The sequence below is a fragment of the Prinia subflava genome, chromosome 10, assembly GCF_021018805.1.
Source record: "Prinia subflava isolate CZ2003 ecotype Zambia chromosome 10, Cam_Psub_1.2, whole genome shotgun sequence".
Taxonomy (NCBI): domain Eukaryota; kingdom Metazoa; phylum Chordata; class Aves; order Passeriformes; family Cisticolidae; genus Prinia; species Prinia subflava.
This window is the reverse complement of record NC_086256.1, coordinates 1,225,223-1,251,282: the sequence shown is the minus strand read 5'-3', so window position 1 is coordinate 1,251,282 and position 26,060 is coordinate 1,225,223. Positions and strand designations below refer to the sequence as shown.

The window sequence follows — 26,060 nt, the reverse complement described above, 5'->3', positions numbered from 1 at the left end:
TCCTGGGAATGAGGTCTGAGTTCCCTCCCATTCCTGCTGCTCTTCGTGTCCTGGTGCCACCTCTGCCATCTCTGTACAGTTCTTGTTATAGCTGGACTTCTCCTGGAAGGAATTCCTGTGTGTGGAGCAAAGCAGGCTCCTGGATCTCCTGTGAAGGACCTGCTGAAATTCCCATTTGATGACAGAAATCCCCTTTGCAGCAGGGCCAGGGCCCGTGTGAGCCCTGGGATCAGCACCCCTTCTCTGGGAGACTCTTCCAGGGGTTGGGAGCTGTGTAATGCTCCCAGCAAATCCCGGAACCTTCCTCTTCCACCCTTAAGCTTCCCCCTGTGATGAGGATCCCTAATTGTGTCACCCCTGGAGGGGTTCACCCATCATCCCATCCCTCCTGCCCGTATTTTTTTGGGAAAGCTGCGAGACTCCTCTGATAATTTCACAGAGGGAACCGGGCTTTGAGCATCCCCCGCCAGGAATCCACGAGCATCGGCCCTCCTGGAATGCTGTGCCCTGGCTCGGGGGGGCTCTGGGGCGGGCAGCAGCGGGGGCAGAGCCTGCGGGGCGCTCACGGCTCCCGTTCCTTGCAGGTTCCTCATCCCCGGCCCGGCCCGGGACGCCGCTGGCCGCCTGCGGGACGCCGCCGCCGCCGCCGCCCCGGCCCCCGTCCCGGCCCAAGCTGCCCCCCGGCAAGCCCCCCGTCAGCGACGTGGTAGGTGGGGAGGGCTGGGGGCACGCAGGGCTGTGCCCGGGGCTGGGGGTGGCATTCCCGGCCTGGGACGGGAGGGAGCGACCCGCGGGCACCGGGAGGGGCCGGGCTTTTCTGGGATTTGTCCACCGGGGTCAATTCCCTGCGGGAAGGGCTCTGCCCTGCCAGGCTGGCGATGCCAGCCGCGGGTCTGCAGCCACGGCAAGGGCAGGGAATGGGCTGGGGTGGGAATGTGCCCCCGGGCAGGGTGTGGGGCAGAGCAGTGCCAGTGTCCCAGGAGTGGTGCCCGGCTCAGGGGGTGCCCAGCCCCAGCTGGGCCCTGTGTGCCACCCCAGGCTGCTTCAGGTAAGGTGTGAGGGCTTTAGGGTGGATGGTGAGGGTATGAAATGACCCCCAAAAGATCCCAAAGGTCCTGGGCAGCTGGCACCAGGTGGGCACTGCTCCGTCCCCGATGCTCAGCCCATTCCCTCCACCCCACAGCCCCTGGAGCTCCCATCCTCGGTGTGGATGGTGGGAATCTCAACACCCACCCCCACACCGTGGTGGGGATGAAGTCTTTTCCCAGCTCCAAGCTCAAATGCCATTGGTGCCAAAACAACTCAAGTCATTCAGATTTTTTCCTCTGGGACAGCAGCAGAGCAATCGGGGAGGGTCCAGGCAAAATTTGATTTGTTTGTTGCAAACATTTCTGTGCGGATTTTGTTTAACTTTGTGTTATTTTATGTTTCTCTCCAGTCCAGGCCTTTTAGCCCTCCCATCCACTCCTCCAGCCCTCCTCCGATAGCACCTTTAGCCCGTGCTGAAAGTACTTCTTCCATATCTTCCACCAATTCCCTGAGCGCAGCCACCACTCCCACCGTTGGTAAACACTCACAGCGCTGCTGTTCTTTCACCTTTCCTCCAATAACCCCCGAGGCTTTTCCATTCGCTGGAGCATTCTGTGGGGGCAGAGTCCTTAGTTCCCATCAGGGCTTTAAAGGGATTTGAGGGGGGTGATGGATCAGGAGGGTGATGTTGTGAGGGAAGTTTTTCCAAATGTGGTGGGAAACGGATGTTTGGTGAAAGTCAAGGGAAGTAGAATATAAAATGTGGTTCTGGGATGTAAACTGAGGCAAAATAAGCTTTTTTTTTGCCGGGGATGCTTGTGCCTGGAGGGGAGTGGGGCTGGAAGCCAGACCTTGGGATCCAGGAATAGTAAATCTCTTGGAATGTCTTAAATTCACACTTGCCCCTAAAGCAGTAGCAGGACAAGGGGTCTTGGAAAAGCCTCTTCCCAGTCACTGGGCATGTCCTAGAGCAGAACCAAACAATGCAGTTTCCTTTTGGAGGAGTGTCCTGAAAAAAAATGGGGTTTGCCAAAACCCCGGGGCTGAGATGAGGAACGGGAATCAAGTCTGGCTGGCAGCTCCCAGCTCCGGGTGCTGGGTCCCCCCAATGCCTCCCTCCTCCGTCCCCTCTGTCCCCTCCTGTCCCCTCTGTCCCCGCTGCCGGCGCTCCCCCCTCCATCCCTGCCAGCCCCTGGCTTCCTGCAGCTCCATCTCCTCCAGGAACTCCTCCCTCCTTTGGCTTTTCTTCCCAACCCTCTGGAAAACCCAGCCTGGCGGGAGCTCCCGTGCGCTCGGCCGCCGCGCCGGCTGCAGCGTTTGTCACCGCGGGGAGCGGTGGCACTGCCACCAAGCCCTCCTGCGGTGGCTGGAAGGTGCTGGTGACAAGGTGCTGGTGCTGGTGGCACCGAGCCCTGCCCGTGGCTTTGCTGGAGTGTCCGGCTGCGTCTCCATCCTGTCGTTGCTTCACTCTCAGGTGTTGTGGGTGCTCGTACCTGTTCCGGCTGTTGGTCACTGTCACAGCGCCTTGCTGGAAAAATGTCCCCTGGACAGTGAGCCCTGAGTGTCCCCTGGGCCACAGGCCACCGCTGGTGGCACTGGCAGTGGCCTGGAGCCGTGCCTGAGGGCACGGTGGCCACAGGGACATGGCTTTAGTGGAGGGGACAGCCAGGCTGAAGACAGGGACAGTCCCAGGGGCTGGGGAGGGTGATGGGAGCCAGCTGAGGGCTGCTCCTGCCACCCTCAGGCTCTCAGTTTGGATTTCTTTTTTTTCTCTCATGAATTTTTGGGAGCAAAAATCGCTGTTTGATGATTTACTGACCTCACCATGCTGAGCAGAGGTTGCTGGGCTGGGGGAGAAACGGGGATCCCACACCCTCCATGGAGGTTTCCTTGGAGGAGAGCCAAAATCAGGGCCCTGGGGCCACCCTGACGGGAGAACTCCAAATGGGGCAGCCAGGAGGAGCACCCCAGATTTTGTAGGTGTTGCACTTCCATAGATTATGCTGAGTGGGAAGGGATCCACTGAGATCACAGATCCAACTCCTGCCCTGCACAGACACCCCAACATTCCCACCCTGTGCATCCCTGGAGTGCTGTCCAAACGCTCCTGGAGCTCTGGCAGCCTCAGGGCTGTGCCCATTCCCTGGGGAGCCTGGGCAGTGCCCCAGCACCCTCTGGATGAGGAACCTTTTCCACTGGCATCCAACTTAAACCTTAGGAAAAGCTGGATGGGGCACAAGCAGAGACAGACAGGGTTTGGGATCTGGTTTGGGGAAGCGTCTCCTTGTCCCCACCACGGCCAGGGCAGGCACTGGTGATGGGTGAGCATTGGGGAAAACCCACAGCAGAGGAGGGAGAACTCCCAGTTCCCAAAAGAGGAAAAGCTGGGGTGGGAGCTGTGCAGGGATGGGCAGGTTGGGGCTCAGGGAGCACTGCAGGTCCCGGGGGGCTGGGACACCCCGATCCAGCTGGGGCTGGAGTCTGTCTCCACCGCATTCCCCGTCTCCCGTTCCCTGGGGCAAAGTCCAATGGAGTTTGTCCGCGAGCCGGGAAGGGCTGTTCCATCTCCGTGTCCTCCGTGCTGTTCTGGTGTGCTTTCCTCGTTGGCTGCATGTCAGTCTGGGCAATTCCTGGCAGAGCAAGGAGCTGTTTGGTTCCCGTGTCGGTGCCCCTTCCGTCACCTCTCTGTCTCTGCGTTGGTACAAGTGCGCTGCTTGGTTTCACTTGGGATCCGTGTTTTCATTCTTTTTGTGTTCTTTTTTTCCTTCTTCTTCTTTTGTTTTTTTTCTTTCTTTCTTTCCTTTGCGTTTCTTCTGCTTGTGTTATCAGAGGATGATGCTTTTATTGACAAACTGCCCGCGTTTGAACGGCGCAGTGAAACGCCGGCAGGTACTGTACTAGCAGGGAGTTTTCCAAGAATTCCGCCTCCGGAGCGGCACCCACCGCTCGCAGCACCTTGCATGACAGTTTCTCAGTGCCTCAAAGGACTCGGAGGTGGAAGGTTGGCACCTCCAGAATTCCAAAAGGTTCATTTAGCAGCTCGAAAAGCTGTTTGCCCACACCCACCCCCGCCCCGGCCCTCACACCCCGAGTTATTCCAGCGTGGTGGCTTTGGAGTGGGACGCAGGGAGCTGGTTGTGATGGGAAGGGAAGACTCCAGCTAGGATCCGCTGCTCTGTGTGCGTGTGTCCGGTTCTCCGCAAGTGTCGTGTCCTGAGATGCGAGCGCAAACAGCCACGTGTCACTGTCCCTGAGTGTCCCTGCGGGGTGGCGTGCGGAGCAGCATCCCGCCGGGAATGCTGAGCAGCGCCGGCCCCGCTCCGCGCAGGCAGAACCCGCGGACGGAGCGCATGAGCCGACAAACCTCTTCTACCGCGGCCAAAAAAAAAGCGAGAGCGCCCCTCCAAAGTGCTCAGCCGGCGGGCAGAACGACTCTTCCATCTGGGCTTCCATAGCTTTGCTTCCCGCTTTCTGTGTCCCGAGCCGGCGGCCGGGTGTCACGCCCCTGTCCCTGCACGTGTGACCGCCCTGCAGCGCCTCGCCCCCTCCCCGTAGCGACATTAATGACCTGCTCTGTGACTCACACTGTGTCCTTCTCTCTCCCTCTCCTTAACCTTTCCCATCCCGCTTCAACTCCTGGCCATACAGAGAATGAACAGCCTTCCCTCGTTTGGTTTGACAGAGGAAAGTTTTATTTGACTTTCGAAGGTAAGTAGTGCACAGCACGCCCGGTAACCACCCGCTCCCCTCGCTCTCTCGCTCCCGGGGTTCCCTTCCAAGGCTCCATCCAATCCAGCTTTCCAGGCTCCATCTAATCCAGCTTCCCGTGCGGAATGCTATGGCTACTTAGATGACATCGCCAGTCCGACCGGAATCGTTTTGATTTGATTTTTGTTCCATTTGTCCCGCTGATCTCTTTTTACCCCGTTGATTTCCTTTAAAAAAAAAATGGAAAAAGGAAAAAGAAAAAATCGGGCCCAAGCAAACCAAAACCCAAAGGAACACTCCGAATATTCCCAGACGGAGGTGAAAACCAGGGAGCGGAGCCGCTTGCACTGCCGAGGATCCTGACTCTGCCAGCCAGGGCTTCTCCGCACCCTCCCCGCGAGCTGCTCCTTCCCTGGGCGCGGGCAATTCAGACCCAGAGGTGTCGGCTTCGCTGCCTCCTCCCCACCTCCCGTCCCAGTCTGCGGCAGGAAGGGCTCCGGGAATGCGCCCCCGAGGTGATGCCAGCATGTGCTGCTGCTGGAGGTGCTGGAGGTTTTGGGGAGGATGCAGGGAGGGGAAGAGCTCGGTTTGGGGCTGATGGCGCCTTCTCCGAGCAGTGTCACATCCCGGAGAGGACAAAGGGGGAGCGACCAGTCCCGCTGGGCACTGAGCCAGCATTTGCATTTTAACACCAGAAGGAAAAGCAGGAGGTTTGCTTGCAGCAGGGAGGGATCCCTGCACATCCCGGGGAAGAACCTGGGAGCTGCTGTGGCGCCTGCAGGCAGAGCTGGGGGATGCTGCTGGCACAGGCCAGGGCAGAAGATGGCTCAGTGTGTGATTCCCTAAGTGTCCCCTCCTGCAAAGGAGTGGCCCAGGGTGGCCCTGCCTGGCTAGGGAGCAGAGCAGTGACCGGGGGTGGCACTGCCTGGCTGGGGAGCAGAGCAGTGGCCCAGGGTGGCACTGCCTGGCTGGGGAGTGACCCAGGGTGGCCCTGCCTGGCTGGGGACAAAAGGAGTGGCCCAGGGTGGCCCTGCCTGGCTGGGGAGCAGAGCAGTGGCCCAGGGTGGCACTGCCTGGCTGGGGACAAAAGGAGTGGCCCAGGGTGGCACTCCCTGGCGTGGGCTGCTTGGGGCCACGGAGCAAACCCATGCTGGTGGCAGTGATGGCTGAGCAGAACACAAGGCAGGGGTCAAGGTGGTGACCAGGGGGGTTGGGTCCTTCCTTTCCTCCTTTTTTTCCTTCATCTCAAGGTCCCCACTCCGACGGCATGTCCCAGTTAGGCCCAGGAGGGCTCGTGGAGGAGCTGCTCCCTCCTGCTGCTCAGGGCAGTTTTGCTGTTCCAGCCCAAATCCCTGTTTGGGTTTCCTTTCTCAGGGGCTTGTTGGGAGCTCTGGGAAGAGCTGAGGACAGCAGGGACAGTGTTATCCCTCAGCTCCACATTCCCCCTACTCCGCGCTTCCTTCCTGCCCCTCACTCAGTGCAGCCCCAGCACTGCACATTTGGGGTTTTCCTTGTGCCTTGGAATCTCAACCTTGCATTGGAATTTTTGGACTTGGTTCTGGTGGTGTGAAAGGTCTGGAGCATGGGGTGGGATAATCCCAGGACTGCAGGAGTGTGGCACTGCTGCTCTGGGAGGGGAGCAAGGATTTGCTCCAGGGGTGTCTTTGGGAGGATTTTCAGAAAATGTGTTGTCCCATGTCCTGCAGGTCCCCTCAGCTGTGGGGTTTGGGGTGTGGTGCCCTGTGGTTTTGGAGAGCTGCCCATGCCCTCGTCTGGATCTATGTCTGTTCTTCAGCAGGAATTCCATCAGGGAATCCCTACTGGATGTCCTGGGCTGTGGCCTCAGGAGCAGGAGGCTCGTTAGGATAATGAACGTGTGTGTGGCACCGGGGCTGCTGTGTGTGGGTGAGGTGTTCCTGCTGCCCCTCCCGGAACAGCCGGATCTGCTCCCTGAGCTGGATCCGCTCCCTGAGCTGGATCCCCATCCCTGAGCCGGATCCGCTCCCTGAGCTGGATCCGCTCCTTGAGCTGGATCCCCATCCCGGCACAGCCGGATCTGCTCCCTGAGCTGGATCCGCTCCCTGAGCTGGATCCCCATCCCTGAGCCGGATCCGCTCCCTGAGCTGGATCCGCTCCTTGAGCTGGATCCCCATCCCGGCACAGCCGGATCCGCTCCCTGAGCTGGATCCGCTCCTTGAGCTGGATCCGCTCCCTGAGCTGGATCCCCATCCCGGCACAGCCGGATCTGCTCCCTGAGCTGGATCCGCTCCCTGAGCTGGATCCGCTCCCTGAGCTGGATCCCCATCCCAGGCTGCAGCTGGAATCTCGGATTCCCCTGGGCCTCTCTGGGTGTATGACCACGTGTGGCTGCATCAGTTTTTTACACTTTTAGGCTGCATTGGGCATTGGAAGGGAAAATCCCTCATCTGTGCCTCTAGGAAAGAGCACTTAGGGTTTCTGCATTACACACGGGCGCCTTGGAAAGGTGTGAGGATTCCTCCTTGTTGGTGGAAACCATAACTTTGATATCCCCAGACTCAAAGGGTGATTGAAGTGACAGCAGTGCTTCCCCCCAGGAGATGTCACAACCCCAAATTTCCTGCTCCCAAACCCCCGCTATTCCCAGGGGCAGCAAGGGGAAGCAGCAGAGAAAGAAGGGAAGGGATCATTTCTGAGGATGGTTGGAGCAGAAGAGCTCACCAGGAACGTGACACGTTTTGCTTGGCTTTGCTTCCCCCTCATCCACTGCCTGTGGCAGTGCTGCCCTTCCCGGGGCTGGCATTGGAATTCCTGTGGCTCTGGAATTCCTGTGGCTCTGGAATTCCTGTGGCTTTCTGAGCAAACCCTGGACTGGATCCATCCCCCCTTCCACCCGCCTGGCAGTGACGGTGATGGAGTGAGGGTGTCCCTGGATAAGCTGCCCCCTCTGGAGTCCTTTGCTGTCCTTTTTTAGCTGGTTTGGGGCAAAAATAATCCCCTAATCCTCGTGCTTCACCTGATATACAGGATGTGGTATTAAAAAGAGGTTCCAAACTGGTGTACAGCAGGAAACAGATGAGGCTGAAGGGCAGTGACCTCCCCAGGATTTTTTGGGTGTCTGGGGGATCAACACTTTGGACATCTGGGCTGTTCTTTGGATACTTTCCATGGGGAAGAGGTGAGGGCTTGGCTGTGCCAACCCCTTGGAGGTGGGCACAGGACTTGTGCCCACAGAGGGTTTCCAGCACACCTGGAGCTCCTGAGGAGCACTTGCAGTGATGATTTCACCCTCAAATGTCTTTTGGAAACAGCAATTCCTGGTCAGAGAAGGGAAACCCGTGTGTGATCCCGCAGGGCTGAATTATTTTAGAGCCTGGTGAGTGTCCATGGATGCACAGCACCACCGAAAGAAACTTTTCCCCTTTTCCAAATCACAGAATCCTAGAATGGTTTGGAAATTAAATCTCAGCTTGTTGCAGCTCGTTCCAACTTCCACTACCCCACGTGGCTCCTGTCCAAGCTGGCCTTGGACACTTCCAGGGGTGGGGCGGTTTCTCTGGACAGCCTGTGCCAGTGCCTCTGTTTTTCTGGTTTCTGGTGCTTTGCAGGTTTCCTGTCGGGCACTGAGGGTTTCGTGGAGCGAGTGGGGCGTGGAGGATGCTCCCGGCATCCACAGGGCAGCAGAGGAGAGCAGAGCGTGCCGGGGGTGGCAGGAGTCCCCTCAGCTTGGGGGGACATCAGGGGGACACTGCCAACACCCCGACTGACCCCGGGGGCAGCCTGAGCTCCCGCTGGTGACACAATGAACCCCCCCAGCCCCTTTTTGCGGGGCCCAAAAAGCGACTGCAAAAACTGTCATGCAAAGCCTGCCGTGTGGCAGCCCCGCATGCTGCTCCCGCCTGGCCACCTCCATCCTTTTCTTTGCTTGCTTTTGGCAGCGGAGGGGTGGGGAGGGGAAAATTCATCTTCCAAACGTTTCAAAAGCCTCATCCGAAAGCCGGGGGGGATTTTTGGCGATGGTTTGCCCGTGCAGTCAGGCCGGGGGCACGGTGAGCCGCCGCGGTGCCCGGCGCGTGCCAAGGGGAGATGTTTGCTCTGTTGCAGGCTCGTCACGGGGGCCCAGCCCCCTGACCATGGGGGCTCAGGACACCCTGCCCGTGGCCGCCGCCTTCACCGAGACCGTCAACGCGTACTTCAAAGGGGCCGACCCCAACAAGTAGGTGCCGACCCCTGGGGGGGTTTGGGGTGGGGGTGCAGGAGAGGCTTTGTGAGGGATGAGGAGGGGTGATGCAGTGCACCCCGACACTCGAGCAGGGGTTCTTATGTTAGGAAAAGAGTTAAAGTTTCACTTCTAAGCTTCTAAGGAAGAAGAATTAGAAACTTCTATGCTTCCCTTACTATAACTGGCCTAGTGCCGAGGCAGAGGTACTTGTTGGGTCTTTGAGCTGTCCCTCAAAGAATGGAGCTGTTTTCCATTAGGCAACATGCCAAAAACTCTCCTGAATTGTTGAATACTTAAGAAAGAGCACAGAGATTCTCAAGGCTTTTCAAGGTGGCTTAGCAAGTGCAAGAGACCTTCTGCACTCTGCATGGCTGTTACTCTTTATTTTGAATAGTTTGTTATTTTCTTCTTCAATTAAAACCCGTTTGCCTTTTCAAAACACCTCTGATCAGCTGTCTCGCTGATTATTTTGGAGCCATTCCCAGGGAGTTGCTAGCAGCCCTCAAAGTGAGATGAGGGGCTAATAACCAGCTAGCCTCACACAAAAATTCATCAGAGGGGGACAGGAGGTGATGGGGCCTGGGGTGGCCAAGGGCAGGACTCTGCTGTGGTTTAAAAACATTTCATCTGTGGGAGAGGGAGGTGAGGACTTTGTGTGAGGAATCTCAGCACAAGGAGGGTGGCAGGGGTGGCATTCCAATTTCCCCACCTGTGCTTTGAGAGCCTCTGACAGATAAAACCCAAAAGGGCAGGCTGCAGACAAATTCATTCCACCAAAATGACAGCAAAAATAAGAAGCTTTAAGCAGGGCAGTGACAAGAAGATCCCTGTCAGGCCTTGTGCTGTTTCTGCTCTCTCTGAGGCCACCAGAGGCTCAGACTGGGTGGGGAGGGGGGGACTGTCCCCACGCCGTGCCTGGTGCCAGCCCTCCCTCGCTTCTGCATTTTGAGCCTCCTTTGCTCCCCCGGCTGTGTGTGCCGGGCGCTGCAGGTGCATCGTGAAGATCACGGGGGAGATGGTGCTGTCCTTCCCGGCGGGCATCACCCGACACTTTGCCAACAACCCCTCTCCAGCCGTGCTCACCTTCCGTGTGCTCAACTTCAACCGGCTGGAGCACGTCCTGCCAAACCCGCAGCTCCTCTGCTGGTAAGCCCTGCCCTCCCCAGCGTCCCAGGGGAGGTGGGATCATCCCAGAAACATCCTGGAGTGGTGCTGGGAAAAATGTACGGCCTGAAGCATCTTCCTTGGAAGCATGAGCTGATTTTGGGAATGAAACTCTCAAATCCTTAAATACTTGATAAAATCCCGGAATGGTTTGGGTTGATGGATCATCGGGATTACCCTGACAGGTATCAGGATTATCTCATGGGCAGGGTCACCTTCCACTGTCCCAGGTTGCTGCAAGTCCCATCCAGCGCGGCCTTGGGCACTGCCAGGGATCCAGGGGCAGCCACAGCTGCTCTGGGAATTCTATTCCAGGGCCTGCCCACCCTGCCAGGGAACAATTCCTGCCCAATCTCCCATCCAGCCCTGCCCTCTGGCAGTGGGAGCCATTCCCTGTGTCCTGTCCCTCCATCCCTTGTCCCCAGCCCCTCTCCAGCTCTCCTGGAGCCCCTTCAGGCCCTGCCAGGGGCTCTGAGCTCTCCCTGGAGCCTTCTCCTCTCCAGGGGAGCCCCCCCAGCTCTCCCAGCCTGGCTCCAGAGGGGCTCCAGCCCTGGAGAGGCTCCAGGGGCTCCAGCAGGGCTCCAAATCCTCCTGATGTTGGCCCCAGGGCTGGGGCAGCTCTGCAGGTGAGCTCTCACCTGAGAGGAACTGAAGGGCAGAATCCTCCCCTTTCCTGCTGCCCACACTGGGGGATCAGCCCGGGACTTGGGGGATTCTGAATCCCAGTGCAGATGGATGAGGACAAGGCGGAGCTGTGTGGGAGGGAGCCAATATTCCCTGTGGGAGATGGGATTGAGTCCTGTGGTGTGTGGAACAGCTCTCTCCTGCCCAGGCAGCTTATCCCAAGGGTTCATTCTCCTCTGTGCAGTGACACCGTGCAGAGTGACTCCAACTCCAAGGAGTTCTGGGTCAACATGCCAAATCTGATGACTCACCTAAAGAAGGTATCGGAACAGAAACCTCAAGCCACCTATTACAATGTGGATATGCTCAAATACCAGGTAGGGGTTTTTTTGTGAGATAAAACCGTGCAAAAAAAAAAAAAGTGTGCTGAATTATAGCTGTAAAAAATGGTGTTTCCCTAGTGCAGAGTGGAGCTAATGTGAGGTGGGGGCTTGTTGTCCCACTGTCCCCTCTGTGTGGCACTGGGTTGCCTGGCTTTAAGCCCAGGACTAAATTCAGTGGGAATTCAAGGTCTAGCCTCCAAATGCGATGTCCGGGTCTGTAAATTGGGATTTCTCCCTTCAGCCCTATGGAAACTAAATGTTTTTTCTGTCATTTTGGAAGGTGTCTGCCCAGGGTATTCAGTCTACTCCATTAAACCTTGCAGTGAGCTGGCGCTGTGACCCTGCAAGCACTGACCTGCGCATCGACTACAAATACAATACAGAGGCCATGACCACACCCGTGGCTCTAAACAACGTCCAGTTCCTCGTCCCCGTCGACGGAGGAGTAACCAAACTTCAAGCTGTGCTTCCTCCTGCTGTCTGGTAGGGATTGCTCATCCTGTCCCTGCCTAGAGTTCCCACCCTGCTGCAGGAGGGGCTGTGGGTGGGAGCTGGGGGGACGCTGGGGACCCAAACCTGCCCTCCTCTTGTAGGAGGAAACATTTAACCCCACTCTGATCCCCTGTCTCTTGCCATTCCCACAAGAAAATGGTCATGAAGAAAAGGAAGGGAGCTCTGCAGGCAGCAGAGCTTCAGCCCTTGTTTTGTGTTTTGGCTGCTTTATCCAGGGTTTAGAGGGATGCACAGCCAGGCACTGGCACAGGGTGCCCAGAGAAGCTGTGGCTGCCCCTGGATCCCTGGAAGTGTCCAAGGCCAGGCTGGAGCAGCCTGGGACAGTGGAAATTGTCCCTGCCTGTGGCAAGGAGTGGGACAGGATGAGTTTTAAGGTTCCTTCCAACCAAAGCAGTTTGGGATTCTGGGATTCCATGGAAGGATGTGTCATGCCATAGGCACTGGCACATTTCCATGTCTCTTGCCCATTGCTCACCTGCAATCCTCATAACAATCATACAATTACTTTGTTTGGAAAAGCCTTCTAAGACCATCAAATCCATCCATGAACCCAGCACTGTGGAACCCAAATCCAAGCTCCCAGAACTGCTGCTCCAGAGAGCAGCACCAGAGAAGTTTCCCCAACCACCCCCCAGCCTTTAGCAAAATTCAAATTACTCCTTGGCACTTTTTTGATTCCTACAGAAATGCTCTTCTCCGTGTGTTTGCAGGAATGCTGAACAGCAAAGGATATTGTGGAAGATCCCTGATATCTCCCAGAAGTCAGAGAATGGAGGTAATCCTGCAAATATGCACGTCATTAACTGGGACTCCTTCAGTCAGACACTGACCCGCTGCTGGTGCCGGCACACAGGCCCAGACACTCACATTCCTGCTGGGGCTTGCTGGGGACAAAGCTATTTAATGTTGGAGCTTAAAAAGCAGGGCTGTGTGCCACAGCGCTGCTTTGCCAACCACCTTGGCATCGCCAGGGGCATTCACACACCGGGCTGGGATGTGGTGGTTGCCAAGTCCTTGGCTCTCCTCTGTTCGGAGGCTGAGGCCCCACTTGAATCCCATTGCTGTCTCCCACAGGAGTTTTTCCATGTGGAAAGCTGTTCCTAGTGCTGGGATGTGTGAAAAGCCTGCAGGGAGGGTGAGGGGGTTTGGCTCTGCCCTGCCCCAGGGATGCTGCGGGGTCGGGCCCCGCCGTGGCTCCGGTGCAGCACTTTGGACAGGCCCTTGTCCATGCTGGAGCTGGAAAAAACTTTTTTTTTGACTTAGAGATGGGGCTCCTGAGAGGCATTTTTATTCCATTTTCAGTCCCATGAGAAGGGTGAGATGGTACAGATGTTACAATTCACGCCATCACAATCAGAAGCCAAACTATTTCCTAATTACAATCCATTATCAGCATTTCTTGGCCTATCAGCTTTGGTCAGACAATGCTGTTAATGCTTCTGAACCAATAATCTATTGAAATACCCCACATGGGTCTTGCTACTGTAAGTTTTATAGTTCTGTTTTTCCAAAATATCTAATCTATTTGCAAGGCCATCATTTGAAACTTGTTTCTAGCTCAGTTTTTCTCTCGCCAATGTCAGTCCTGTCCCAGTCCCAGGACTGACATTTCTCAGTCAGCACACTTCATCCCAAGTTTGCACACAGATGCACAAGGCAGTGAGAGCCTTCTGCCAGGCTTTGGGAATTCTGTAAATCCATTTCCCCTCTGTGCTGCCCCTCGGTGCTCACGGCTCTCCCTGGCTTTGCAGGCGTGGGCTCGCTGCTGGCGCGGTTCCAGCTGGCCGAGGGGCCCAGCTCGCCGGCCCCGCTGGCCGTGCAGTTCACCAGCGAGGGCAGCACCTTGTCCGGCTGTGACATCGAGCTGGTGGGCGCCGGCTACCGCTTCTCGCTCATCAAGAAGAGGTTTGCAGCAGGTGAGTGTCCCGGGGGGCTCCCTGGGGACAGCAGGGTCCCCCGGGCTGTGCCCGCACGCTGGCAGTGCTGGTGGCTGTGGCTGCTGCAGCCCCGAGCTGAGCTGGGGACACAGGGACAGCAGCTCCCCTGAGTGACATCAATCCTGCTGCCCCTTACCAGCCTGGATTTCATGGCTCATCCCTGCTCCTACGTGAAAGGCAGGGGCTGGGACCTCCAGGGCATCTCCAGGGAGAGCTTTTGCCCCGTTGCAGCAGAGAATAACGGGGATTTTTCCTCGTGTTCGTTCTTGCAGAGAATAACGAGGATTTTTCCTCGTGCTCATTTAACGAGGATTTTTCCTCGTGTTCATTCCTGCACAGAATAACGAGGATTTTTCCTCGAGTTCATTCATGAACAGAATAACGGGGATTTTTCCTCGTGTTCATTCCCACACAGAATAACGAGGAATTTTCCTCGTGCTCATTCCTGCACAGAATAACGAGGACTTTTCCTCGTGTTCGTTCCTGCACAGAATAACGAGGATTTTTCCTCGTGTTCGTTCTTGCACAGAATAACGAGGATTTTTCCTCGTGTTCGTTCTTGCACAGAATAACGAGGATTTTTCCTCATGCTCATTTCTGCACAGAATAACGAGGATCTTCCCGTGGGCAGCAGGGTTGGTGGAGGTGGGCAAAACCTCCTGGGAATCAGGGCTGCTCCCTCTCCCCTGCTGATTTCTGATCCCATTTCTAGGTAAATATTTGGCGGATAACTGATGGAAGCTTATGCAAGTCTGTGGAAAATACTATGGAAAATACCCAAGGACTGCTGTGCGTGGAACGGGTTTTAATTACAGTTTAAGGAAAATGAACTTAATCCTGCACTCGGGACATTTCTGTTGGAAGTGTCGACAACTTTCAGCATTTTTTTTCCTTGGAAAACACCGTCTTGACCAGTCCTCCAGTATTTACTTCTAGATGTAACATTGTTAATGGTTTTAAAATGTAATTATTGTATTTGTAAATTGTACTCATTCCAGTAAGGCTGTATTTTGGCAGTTAGACACTTGAGTTTTAGCATTTTACCATTCATGAAATGGATGTAATTTAAACTGTGGTATATAAATCTAATAGTAGTACTGTTGAATGGCACAATGCTTACAGAGGTAGATTGCATTTTGTCAATATATACAATTTAAATACGATACTGGTAGCTGTTATGAAGGGGGTGCCTCATCGAAAGAGAGTTCAGTAGAGCCCACAGGCTGATTTTATTTTCCTTCAGTCCTTAGTACGTCTCACAGCAATCAATAAAATCTCAACCTGCAGGTTTAGCTGGTCTAACTCCAGAAAATACTGCTGGAAGGGTGGAGGTTCCTAGGGCAGTCTCCCAGGAAGAAAATCTCACTTCTGCAAGGAGTATTTCCTCCAGATTTCCAACCCTGTGTTCTCTTACAGCTGCAGATTCCCTGTTGGAATTCCGGCAGCCTTTCCCTGCCCCGTGCCTGTGTATTTTGCAGGGATACAGATGAGGAAAGAAGCAGCAAAGAGGCTGGGTGGTCACTCTGAGCTCACAGCACTGGCACAAAATGTCATTGCTGGTTCAAGGATGCGTTTTCTGAGCTGCCTCAGGAGGTTCAGTTGTGTTTTTACGTTGCTTTGCTGGCTTTTTTTCTGCCTTCCCCCCCAATTTTTGAAAGCTCTACGGGTTTAGAAAATGCTTTAAAGAATTGCAGCTGCACCTGCTTCTCTATTTTAGCACTCAGGCAGGAAAATGTCTATGGAGAATCACTGGGGACAATTCCCCAGGGAGCAGGAGCAGCACGGGGGCTGCTGATGGCAGTCAGGGCAGGAGCCCAGCCCTGCAATGGGAGCAGCTGTCTTGTAGAGATGGGAAAACACATGGAAGTGCTAAACTGGAGAATGGGGGATAAAATATTATCCCTCTGTGTTTTCCTTTTCCCACTGTGCGCTGCTCATTCCCGTGGATCTCGGGCTCATCCTACTCCTGGCAACACGGTGGGAGCGTTGGTGGCATCCATGGTGCTGCAGCTGCTGAGCTGGGCTTGTTCAACAGGAGAATTTGGCAATATTGGGAGGAAAAACGAAGGGAGAATGAATCTTTTTGTGAGATTTAACACAGATGCACAGAGGAGCACAGGAGCACCCACTGAACGGGGTGCTGGTACTTTGGGAATGAGTGAGGTGACAAAAAATGCTGATTTCACAAGTGTTGCCAGGATTAGGGTGGTGCATTCCCAAACAGCCTGGGGGTGTTGGGAAGTGCTGGCTCATGGAGCAGTTTGATGTAGGGAAACAGAGATCTGTGCCCATCTTAAAATAAAAGAAGGAAATGTGGGGATATTTCAGGTGTGAGGTGGCTCCCAGGCTGAGATAGGGGGGTGAGCTGTGTGTGAGCTGACAAAAGGCAGCAGCAGGAAAGGAAAAGCACAATTCACTCCTGCAGCTTCCCACATCCTCATGGATTCTGGTTGGATGATTTTCCCCCTGAACTGGAAATTTGTATAAAATGTGGACATCACCCCTTTCTGACACGGAAATATAGGGCACACCCTAAGAATGAGGTTTATGGTGTATACAACTGTTCCAAACCCATCATTCCAAAAGAGATCTACAGCACAGACCTGAAAGGAAAAAGGATTTATAATGTAAATATTACCAGAACATAGAGATTTTACTTTATATTTCATTTGAAAGACAAGGTGTTTACATTAGCATTGGGTTTTTGAGTGCTTTTTGAACAGAAAAACCCATAACCCAAAGCTCCCAAGCTCATCCTGTTTGAGCTGGTGAACAAAACAGAGGTCACTTTTTTGGGATGCAGCTCCCAGGAATGGCCTGGGGAGAGAGATGGGAACAGCCTGGGACATTTTCTCCTATTTCTGGGACACGTGAGATGTGCCAGCACCCCCAGCCCCGCAGGGGCACAGTCCCAGCTCCAGCCACTGGCAGGTGACACCAACCCTGTGACACTGGCACCAAAAGCAGCGATCTGGGACAGGTTTTTCCATACTGCAGTTTTTGGCAGTGTTTTCTCAGAGTGCCCCAGGGAAGCTGGGTTTGTTGGGAGTTTGGAGAGAGCACCTGGCTCCAGAGAGGGACCTGTGGTGTTCAGGGCATTCAGGCTCTGCAGGCTTCACTTTGCTTTTTAGGTAGGAAAATCTGTGTTTTTTGGGGAATTTGTCTGTCTGGGGTTGCCTGCCCACTCATAGAGAGCACAGAGGTGACATGGCTGGGATTTGGTTTCATACAGATCCCAGACTGGTTTAGGTGGGAACAGATCTTAAAAATCCACCCCTGCCATGGCAGGGACACCTCCCACTGTCCCAGGGTGCTCCAGCCTGGCCTTGGGCACTGCCAGGGATCCAGGGGCAGCCACAGCTGCTCTGGGAATTCTATTCCAGGGCCTGCCCACCCTGCCAGGGAACAATTCCTGCCCAATCTCCCATCCAGCCCTGCCCTCTGGCAGTGGGAGCCATTCCCTGTGTCCTGTCCCTCCACCCCTTGTCCCCAGTCCCTCTCCAGCTCTCCTGGAGCCCCTTCAGGCCCTGCCAGGGGCTCTGAGCTCTCCCTGGAGCCTTCTCCTCTCCAGGGGAGCCCCCCCAGCTCTCCCAGCCTGGCTCCAGCCCTGGAGCATTCCCAGAGGGAGGCACCACAGCTCCTTTTCCCAGCAGGGCTTTTTTGAGAGGGGGCTCAGCCCTCTGGCACTGCCCAGCCCCGGCACCCCTGAGCTCAGCAGCACCAGGATCCATCTGAGTGAAGAGAAGGATAAATAAAGGAGGTGTTAAACCATAAATATGTGGATGCATGCACAGAAAGGCTTTAGCTCCGTTCCTTCCATGGACATTTCCCTTTGGACTCTGTCCTCAGCAACCTCTCCCAAAGGAATTTTCCCCTGGGAATTTGGCAGCCCACACCTGCAGGGTCAAGGTCCCGCTGACAGAGCAGGAGAGGTTTTTCCCCATGGACACCTTCAGACTTGGAATTTTACATGGTAGGGGCAGGATGTAAATTTTTTGCCACCTTTCTCTTGTTTGTTGCAAATACTCACAATTCTCAGCCAGATCATGGTGCTCCTTATGAGACCTTTCAGAGCAGTTTTCTACTTTAATATTTCTTAATAACTCTGAAATCTCTCAATAGTAGGAAAACCCACCAAATAATGAGCTTTTTGTTTGGTGTCTGCATTTGGTTCTTAAATTTATCACTGCCCTGTTTAAATCTTCTTGGTTTTGCTGTCATTTGGTATTTCAGTTAAATTAATTTGTCTTCACTCTGCTCTTTCAGGTTTTATCTATCAGTTTTTAGAACATTAAGTGGGAAATCTCTGGAAGTTTCTGTTGGAATGTCATCTTTATTTAAGCCAGGCAGAGTGGGGATGGGAAGGTACAGCCACCCTGCCACCCTTCCCGTGCTGCTCTCTGAGATTCCTCCAGCAGGAACATCCTAAAAAGACTCACCACCTCTCTTTCTCCCAGCAGAAACATTTTTAAATGGCTGGAGTACACTGAAAAGGTGACAGATTTTTAATTTACCTATGAGAGAGTCAAACTATTTTTCCCTGCCCTTTTGTTGTTTTTATGTGAAAATATCCTGGTTAAAACCCCCTAACTTTGAAGCTTGTCATGACCAAAATATGCAATATCATCTTGTTGTACTTTCCTGGTTAGAAAATACTGTCTCAAAGATTTCATTTCATAGCCAGAATTCTTCTGTTCCCCTTTTCCTCACAATTTCCCAAGGAAATGAATCCATGCAGAGCCAGGGAGGGTTTTATGATAATCAGGATTATTCCAGTCAGGATTTTAATTCTTCTTCCACTGCAAATCAAGGAAAAGATTTGCAGGAATGCGCCCTGCTCCTGCCTGGCTTCCCTTTAGGAGGGGTGATGCTGCTGGCAGTGATTTTTGGGACCACAGATGGATGGTGGTGATGCTCTTCAGAGGTTTGTGGACAAGCAGGATGTGGAACACACCCAATCCCAGTGAGGCTTTTGGGATAATTTGTCCATCCATTAGAAATCCCAGGTTTTCTGGGACAGCGGGATTGTTTGTGGATGTGCTGTCCTGATGTGGGTTCCTCATCCATGCAGGAAGGGGGTTTCACTCCCAAACGTTCTAAGGTTGGTGAAATCCCCTGGATGCTTGGATGACATAAAACAAACGGAGCTGTGCCGTGGTCTGAGCCAGGAATGGAGTCGGGATGTGCCGGGAAGCTCCCAGGGCTGATGGGAGGAGGGCCCAGGGTGTGGGACAGCCCCACTGTGACCCCCCAGCAGTGAATCAGATATCCCCAGGTATCACCCTAGACCAGTTCATGAACTCCCTCATGTATAAAATGTTTATAAATATTTGTGGATGAAGATACACAGGTCTATTTTTCAGATTTAAGTTAAATAAGTTAATGAATGGCTGGCCTTTTCTGCCTAAACGTGCAATGAGATATACCTTTAGTCTACGATGGCCTAGGTACTGCTTAGTCTGTGATGAAAACTTTGCTGCTTTCCTACTGTTCTCAGAGAAAAAAAACCTATAAAAGACGTACAGGTTTGTTGCACAGGGACTACTGCAGCGAAGCTTTGTATTTGACCACTGGTAATATGAATGTGTTGTATTGACTTGTTGAAGATAATCATGAAACAACATATTTTAAATGTTACTTGCCTTATAGATTAGAGTACGACTATGTGGATATCATTTTTGTAAATACTGTTTTTTATAAATGTCTCTCCTCCATCCTCCCCGTCACCCATTTCACCGACTCTCAAATATGCAATTATTTACCATGCAGAGCGTTGTGACAAAGAAATCCCCACGTCAGAACAAAGTTTATTCATTCTATACATAAGAACCACATGAAATACCCAACTGAGTTGCAATTTAAATGTGATTATTATTATTTTTTTCCTTGAAAATAAACAAAAAAACGTAAAACATTTCTTTTCCTGAGCGAGTTTTGCTTCCACCTGCAGGAGCACCCAGAAGAGCGGGCAGAGGGATTGAGGGCTGGCCAAAAAAAGGGTCCCTCACCCCAAAAAAGGGTCCCTGTTCCAAAAACCATCATTGCTGCTGGAGTTATGTGCAGTGTCCCAGCATGGGGACAGGTCGAGGGTGGCATGTGGAGACACACGAGGATCCGCAGGGACCATGGGGATGGATGGAGCTTGAGGGAATGGGGCTGTGGGGACATGAGGGGTGTGGGGACAGGAGACCCATGGAAGCCCTGGGGACACTTCAGGGCTGTGGGGACACGGGAGATCCCTGGATCCACAGGGATCTCGGGAATCTCTGTGGGCTCTGGGGACCCATGGGTGCCACAGGGACCCACAGCGGCCATAGGGACATCTGGGGGGGCTGTGGGGACCTGAGGAGGTCACAGGGAGCCTCAGGAGCCTTGAGAACATAAAGGAGCTGTGGGGACATGTGGGGACACTTGGAGGCCATGGGGCCACCTGGAATCTTTAGGTTAATGTGGGGACATGTGGGGAGGTGGGCAGCTGAGGGGATATGTGGAAGTTATGGGACCGTGCTGGGACCTGTGGAAGCTGTGGGGACACAGAGGGACCTGTGGAAGCCATGGGGACCTGTGGAAACTGTGGAGATACAGAGAGACTTGTGGAAACTCTAGGGATATGTGGGAGCCATGAGAACCTCTGGGAATTGGAAAGGAATAGAGAGACCTGTGGAAAATACGGGGACATGCGGCAGTCACGGGAACCTGTGGGGACACACAGGGAGCTGTGGGGACACCAGGGACTGCAGGAACGTGCGGAAACCATGGGGACACCCAGGGAGCTGTGGGGACATCAGGGACAGCAGGAACATGCAGAAACCATGGGGACACACAGGGAGCTGTGGGGACACCAGGGACTGCAGGAACATGCGGAAACCATGGGGACACACAGGGAGCTGCGGGGACCCGTGGGAGCCATGGGCACCTGTGGGGACACGCAGGGACCGCTGGAGACCCCGGGGAGCCGTGGGAGCCGCAGGAACACACAGCGTTGAGTGTGGGAATGCCGGGGGCCGGGAATGCGGATGGACGGCAAGAATCCGAAAGGATGGAGGCCGGGAATACGGAGGGATGGAGGCGGGAACGGGAACGAGGCGGGAACGGGAACGAGGCGGGCCCCGCTGCCGGCACCGCCTCCCCGCCTCAGCTGAGGGCGATGGAGGGCGGTGAAACTCCTGACGAGCCCGGCTCGGGTGGGTTTCGGTTGCCCTTTCAAAAACCCTCCAGCGCTGGGATTTTTCCTCCATAAACTCGGGCTTTGCCTCGCAGGGCCTGCCAGGCGCTTCCCGGTGTTGGCGGTGGATGAGATCCTGAGGGATGTGGTGGGCAGCGCCCTGAGGGAGCAGCGCTACGAGCCGGGGCCGTGCCGGGAGGCGGCCAAGGACATCGCCGAGGTGGGACTGGACATTGGGCCTCCATGGGGTGCCCCAAATATCCCCCGAAATACCCATAAAGTGTAAGATAAAGGCTGGAGGCGGTTGGGGTTGCTCAGAGGGGGGGTACAGGCATGTACGAGTTAATGAATTGATTTACAGGCTGGTTTGGGTGGAAGGGACCACACAGCTCATCCGGCCTCACCCCTGCCAGGGCAGGGACACCTTCCCCTGTCCCAGGTGGATCCAAGCCCTGTCCGACCTGGCCTTGGGCACTGCCAGGGGACGGGGACAGCCACAGCTGCTCTGGGCACCCTGTGCCAGGGCTGCCCACCCTGCCGGGGAACAATTCCTGCCCCAGATCCCATCCAGCTCTGCCCTCTGTTAGTTTAATACCATTCTCCCTTGCCCTGTTCCTGGAAACTGACTCCTTGGGAAGGCTGACCTGGAACAGAGACTGGACAGAGCTAAGAGAATAAAGCAGGTGTTTATTGAAACACCTCCAGGATACACCTTGGGCAGGACAAGAGCCTGGTTAGGGCTACACTCAAGGTGGACCCAAAATGGGCACAAAATGGGTGACCCATCACGAGGTCTCACACTTTGATAAGTTTTGGTCCATTTGCATATTGGGGTTTAATTGTCCAATTCCAGCTCCAGGCTGTGAGGTCCCATCCTTTCTCGTTCTTCCCTCCAGCCACCCTTGTTTGTGCTTTTGGGCTGAAAGTTGTCCTTGTGTGCAGCAGGAGAAGGATTTGTTTTGTGTCCCTGCTGTGTGCAGAGCTGAGTGACCCTGAGTGTGAGCTCAGAGCTGCACCCCTGAGCACCACAGAGTCTGAAATACAGGAAAGATCAAACTTAAGGCATCACTGCTATAAACCCATCCCCATCTTTGAACACGTGTGTACCAAATTTGTTTTTCTCTGCAGGTTGTTAAGGCGCGGGTGAAAGCCCTGGCGGTGCCCCGGTACAAGGTCGTGGTGGTGGCACACGTTGGGCAGCTGGGCGGGCAGAGCCTGCAGGTGGGCAGCAGGTGCCTCTGGGACCCCCAGAGTGACACCTTCTCCTCGTACGTCTTCCAGAACTCCTCGCTGTTCGCTGTGACAAATGTCTACGGTGTCTATTTTGAGTAGGGAGGTAGCTGAGTTTAACAGCAGGAGAAATGAATGTTCAGCCTGACTCTTCCTGTCTCTGTAGCTGAAAATGTCTGTGAAGGACCAAGGTACTCTCACCTGCTTTCAAATGTGAGCCTTTGGGTGAATGGAGTAAGGGTGCTTCCCACAGTTTTCTCTGGGAATTGGCTTTCTGTGACAGTTTTGTAGCTGATTGCTGCTTTCAGAACTTGTCCTGGAGGGGAAACATTTTCAGAATATTCCCTGTAAGTAATGTTTTCCAACATTACTGGAAGCATCTGGAGTAGGAGATAAACAATGAGTTTTGCCTGCCTGGTGTTGGGGCAGGTGCTGATGGTTCAAAGTCTCTCCTGTTGCAGCCATTCCCCACTGAGGTGAATCTGAATCTGAAACCAGACCTTTTGCTGCCCCTGTTTCCCAGCTGAAACCTGCTGTTAGGTTTTCCTGAGTCAGAGAGCAAATCTATCACAAATTACTTATTTTATTACATTTTAGGTGCAAAGCTGAAACTGGAGCAGTAGTTAGCTGGGCAGAAATACTTCATGTACTCATGACTAAAAGTTTAACCCACTGTAAACACTGTGAAATGCAGACAACCTGAAGCCACTTGCTGGTATGCACTGTGACATTTAACTCCCCAAACTACAATTAAAGAACACAACTGCAAGGATCGTGGTTTCTGTCATGATTATTTTAATCCCTGGAGGCTGTGGCACCGAGCTGCTGCATTTCAGCACAGGGAGCTGATCTCTCTCCTGCTGCAGCCCACGTTGCAGCAGGATGTGGCGAGCACGTTGGCTGCCTCACGTTTGTTCAGCTCAGAAGTTTTGCTGGTGCTTTGCAAGTCTTGCTCGGGTTTGACATCCTGGGGTTCCTGGCTGTGGATCCTCAGCTCTGCCTGTGCTGAGAAGTCAGCATCACCCTCGTCCTCCTGTGGGAAATGCTGGGGGTTTTCACTCCCTGTCGCAGGAAAATGAGAAGCTGAAAGTTAAAAGTCATGGCAAGAAGAGTAATTAATGCTTTTTGTCTTTACTAGAAAGACAGACCAAGCTACAGCCGGGGAGCTGAGTGTTACCCTCTGGTTTGAGCACCACATCACGGACTCCTCACTGTGAGGAATAATCTGTGATCACCATGGTAAAACTGAGTTCAGGGATTTATATTGGAGAGTGTCCTGTGTTGCATTGAGTCTTACACTGATATATTTACTTCTCCAGGAAAAACTGTGATTTGATGTGTCAGAGGCTCTTCACCAGCACGTTAAGCTGGACCTGGGGGGTTCCTTAGTGGCAGGTGTTGCATTAAGGCATCAGCTACCCCAAAATTCTGGGTGTTCCACAGAAATGACAATCCAGATGCAGCAGGAACACCTCAGTGCAGCTGGGCTGTAGCAGGTGAAGTAGTTCTCACTCTTTAAAAGCAAGGTTTTTCAACAGATTTTGAGGAGGGGGTTGCCCATGTTAGCGCTTTTGTATTTGTTGAAAGCTGCTGCTACAAGAGAATTTTCCAAAAATGCAGATGTAGGAAGTGCAGAAGCCTCTGTTGCTGTCATCTGCCTCAGTTATTTTCTTGTTCTCTATTTATTTTAACCTGTCAGAGATTTCTAGCTGTGCATGTAATGGTTGAATTTTCTGACTATCAAATTAATATTTTCTGAGTATCAAGAAATGTGCTAATAAGTATAAATATACACAAAAGCACGTGAAGGTGCTTAAATTGCAGAGTAGATATTCAGCATGCTTTAACTACGAAGTTTTATAAAGTTTCTGTTTCCTAGTGGGGAAAGTGAAGACCACAGTTAGGGACTTGCACTGACTTCAGCAAAACTCGTCACTGTCACTTGAAATGTGATGGCAGGGAGACTTTCAGTGATAGCCTTGCCTTGAATCCTGAGCTGGTGAAAATCCTGAATCAGGTGAGCTGGGAAATTCTTGGTCTAAATTATTTTTCTTTGGAAAAACAGCCCAGGACGCTGAGGCAGAGAAGGAGAACACGAGGAGCTGCAGCTCTTTGCTGGCTGTGGGGCTGGAGCTGCGGGGATTGAGGGGAGCAGGGTGTGCCGGTCCCCCTGGATCCCCCTGGATCCCCGGATCCCCAGATCCCCCCCGATCCCCCTGGATCCCTCTGGATCCCCCGGATCCCCAGATCCCCCTGGATCCCCCGGATCCCCCCGGGTCCCGGTGCGGCGGGCAGGAGCAGCCGGGGATGTCTCACTGTACTCACCCCGCGGGTCGTGGCGCTCAGCCAGGAGCCTTTTCCAGCGGGAGCCGCCGCAGGTGAACACCACGGCTCGGATGAAATCCCTCCCGCAGAGCCGCACCGCGTTCCCTTCCCCTGTCCCCTGCCGTGCCAGGAGCAGGAGAACCAGGCAGCCCAGAGCCAGCGCCGTGCCCCTCATGCTGCCAGCGCGGGGCTCCCCAGCCGGGCGTGGGCAGGGCAGGAGGGATTGAATGGGGAATCCTGCTGGAACCTTCCCGTTTATATCTGACCAACAGCTCACTGGGAGGGTGGCAATGTTTGCTAAAAACAAATAAACTGCTTGTTTCTGCTCATGTTTGAAGTGCTTTGGGATCTCAGTCAGGTGTTAAAGGTTTCTGAAGGCTACGTGGCTGCTTTACGGGAACACCTGAGGTGTAACACGTTTATGGGTATGGCTGAGGTGGGTGCAGTTAATGTGTGTTCTGGCAGAACTGAAGGGTGTTTATGACGTGATTGGTATTTAATGGGTTTGGTGTCTGTGCTCCCCACACAGCCTGATGCCCAGTCCTGATTCGGGTCTTTTTGTGTTGGTGATCCCAAAGAAAAATGGAATTAACTGGATGGAATTTTTAAATTCCACTTTAAAATGGAATTAACTCCTTCCTGTGATGTCTGCACCGTGCACCTCTTCATTCCCCAGCTTGTTTACTGGTAACTGTGGATGCTTGTGGGGAAAACCCTGCCAGTGCCAAGCTGAGAAAATCCACTGCAGAGGGGGTTTGTGGCATGTATTGGTACCCCAGCCAGCATTCCCAGTGTGCCAAGAGATGGGATGTGATCCTGCAGCACATGGAGCTGGGTCTCTGCTCAGGGAGCAGAGCTTGGTTCTGAGTTATTGATTCCTAATATTGGCTTCAGTGTATTTACGTTTCTATAAAAAAATCCTTGCAATAAAATGCCTCTAGGAGGAAACTTCTCAATTATATGGTCAGAAATTCCATGTTTAAGGACAAAATACATGAGGAACTTTGGAGACCTTGAGCCCTTCCTGGCACCACAAGGATTTTTCCAGCACCATAATGTTCCAGGTAATTAATTTTCACTGTGTGCAGGGTGGGTTATGATGTGTTGTAGAAAGCTTGTTTTTTAGCAGTAAGCAAACAGTCGTGGGCATGAATGGAAAATATAGGGTGTATTTCGGTCAGATTTATAATAATGATTAACAAATGATTCACCTTAATGAGTGTTCTTCTTTGGAACTCACCAAGATGAATTTTATGTCGGGGGAAGTTTGCATGTCCCCTGTCAGATGTGCAGCACACAGAAGGAAGTGGATGTTAATGCAGCACAAATGAGCCTTAATTCAGTGATGTGTTTGAGTGCTGGCTGTTTATTGTCAGGATAATGGGAGAGGCTGGATGTTCTGCATCTATAAAATACACCTTTCCATACGAAATGTGCTCAGCAGCAGGGCTACAACTTGTGCTTCATCACTCCTCTGGATGCTCCCTGTTTCCTGTGGGCAGGAACTGCCTGGAAATCCTCCAGCTGGGATTTTTTTTTCTCTTTCTTCTGCTCTGCCCCCCAAAAAACCAGCCTGGCAGCCAAATACTGCCTGCCTTCAACCCAAGGAGAAAAGACCTTGGGGGAAAAGCAGAAAGGGATAAAGGTCCAAGGAGAAAAGACTACAGAGACCTTTCCATGAGCAGGATTCTGGAGAAGCCATCCATGTATGAACACTGATGGTGCAATGAGGGGACTTCCAGGAGGAAATTGAGGGCATTTGAAAAAAGTTCCTAAGCAGT

General features: G+C 53.4%; 3 protein-coding genes across 3 annotated transcripts in view; 2 read left to right on the top strand and 1 right to left on the bottom strand.

Moving 5' to 3' along the window:
• Nucleotides 1–14,294, top strand: part of SGIP1 (SH3GL interacting endocytic adaptor 1) — a 39,298-nt gene extending 25,004 nt beyond the window's left edge. The window contains exons 16-26 of the mRNA XM_063406991.1: nt 585–706; nt 1,439–1,565; nt 3,859–3,918; nt 4,678–4,737; nt 8,821–8,932; nt 9,929–10,084; nt 10,971–11,103; nt 11,390–11,592; nt 12,333–12,397; nt 13,374–13,538; nt 14,272–14,294. Of these exons, the coding sequence (XP_063263061.1) occupies nt 585–706; nt 1,439–1,565; nt 3,859–3,918; nt 4,678–4,737; nt 8,821–8,932; nt 9,929–10,084; nt 10,971–11,103; nt 11,390–11,592; nt 12,333–12,397; nt 13,374–13,538; nt 14,272–14,294 (1,226 nt within the window). The remainder of the gene's footprint in view (nt 1–584; nt 707–1,438; nt 1,566–3,858; nt 3,919–4,677; nt 4,738–8,820; nt 8,933–9,928; nt 10,085–10,970; nt 11,104–11,389; nt 11,593–12,332; nt 12,398–13,373; nt 13,539–14,271) is intronic.
• Nucleotides 14,295–20,633: 6,339 nt separating this feature from the next.
• On the top strand, nt 20,634–22,709 carry DYNLT5 (dynein light chain Tctex-type family member 5). Its single transcript, XM_063406791.1, has 3 exons — nt 20,634–20,743; nt 20,820–20,944; nt 21,853–22,709. The coding sequence occupies exons 1-3, from the start codon at nt 20,707–20,709 to the stop codon at nt 22,054–22,056; spliced, it is 366 nt and encodes a 121-aa protein (XP_063262861.1). The 5' UTR covers nt 20,634–20,706; the 3' UTR covers nt 22,057–22,709.
• Nucleotides 22,710–22,766: 57 nt separating this feature from the next.
• On the bottom strand, nt 22,767–24,816 carry INSL5 (insulin like 5). The gene is made up of 2 exons (XM_063406790.1): nt 24,280–24,816; nt 22,767–23,016 (listed from the first exon to the last, which is right to left on the bottom strand). The coding sequence occupies exons 1-2, from the start codon at nt 24,452–24,454 to the stop codon at nt 22,787–22,789; spliced, it is 405 nt and encodes a 134-aa protein (XP_063262860.1). The 5' UTR covers nt 24,455–24,816; the 3' UTR covers nt 22,767–22,786.
• Nucleotides 24,817–26,060: the final 1,244 nt, after the last annotated feature.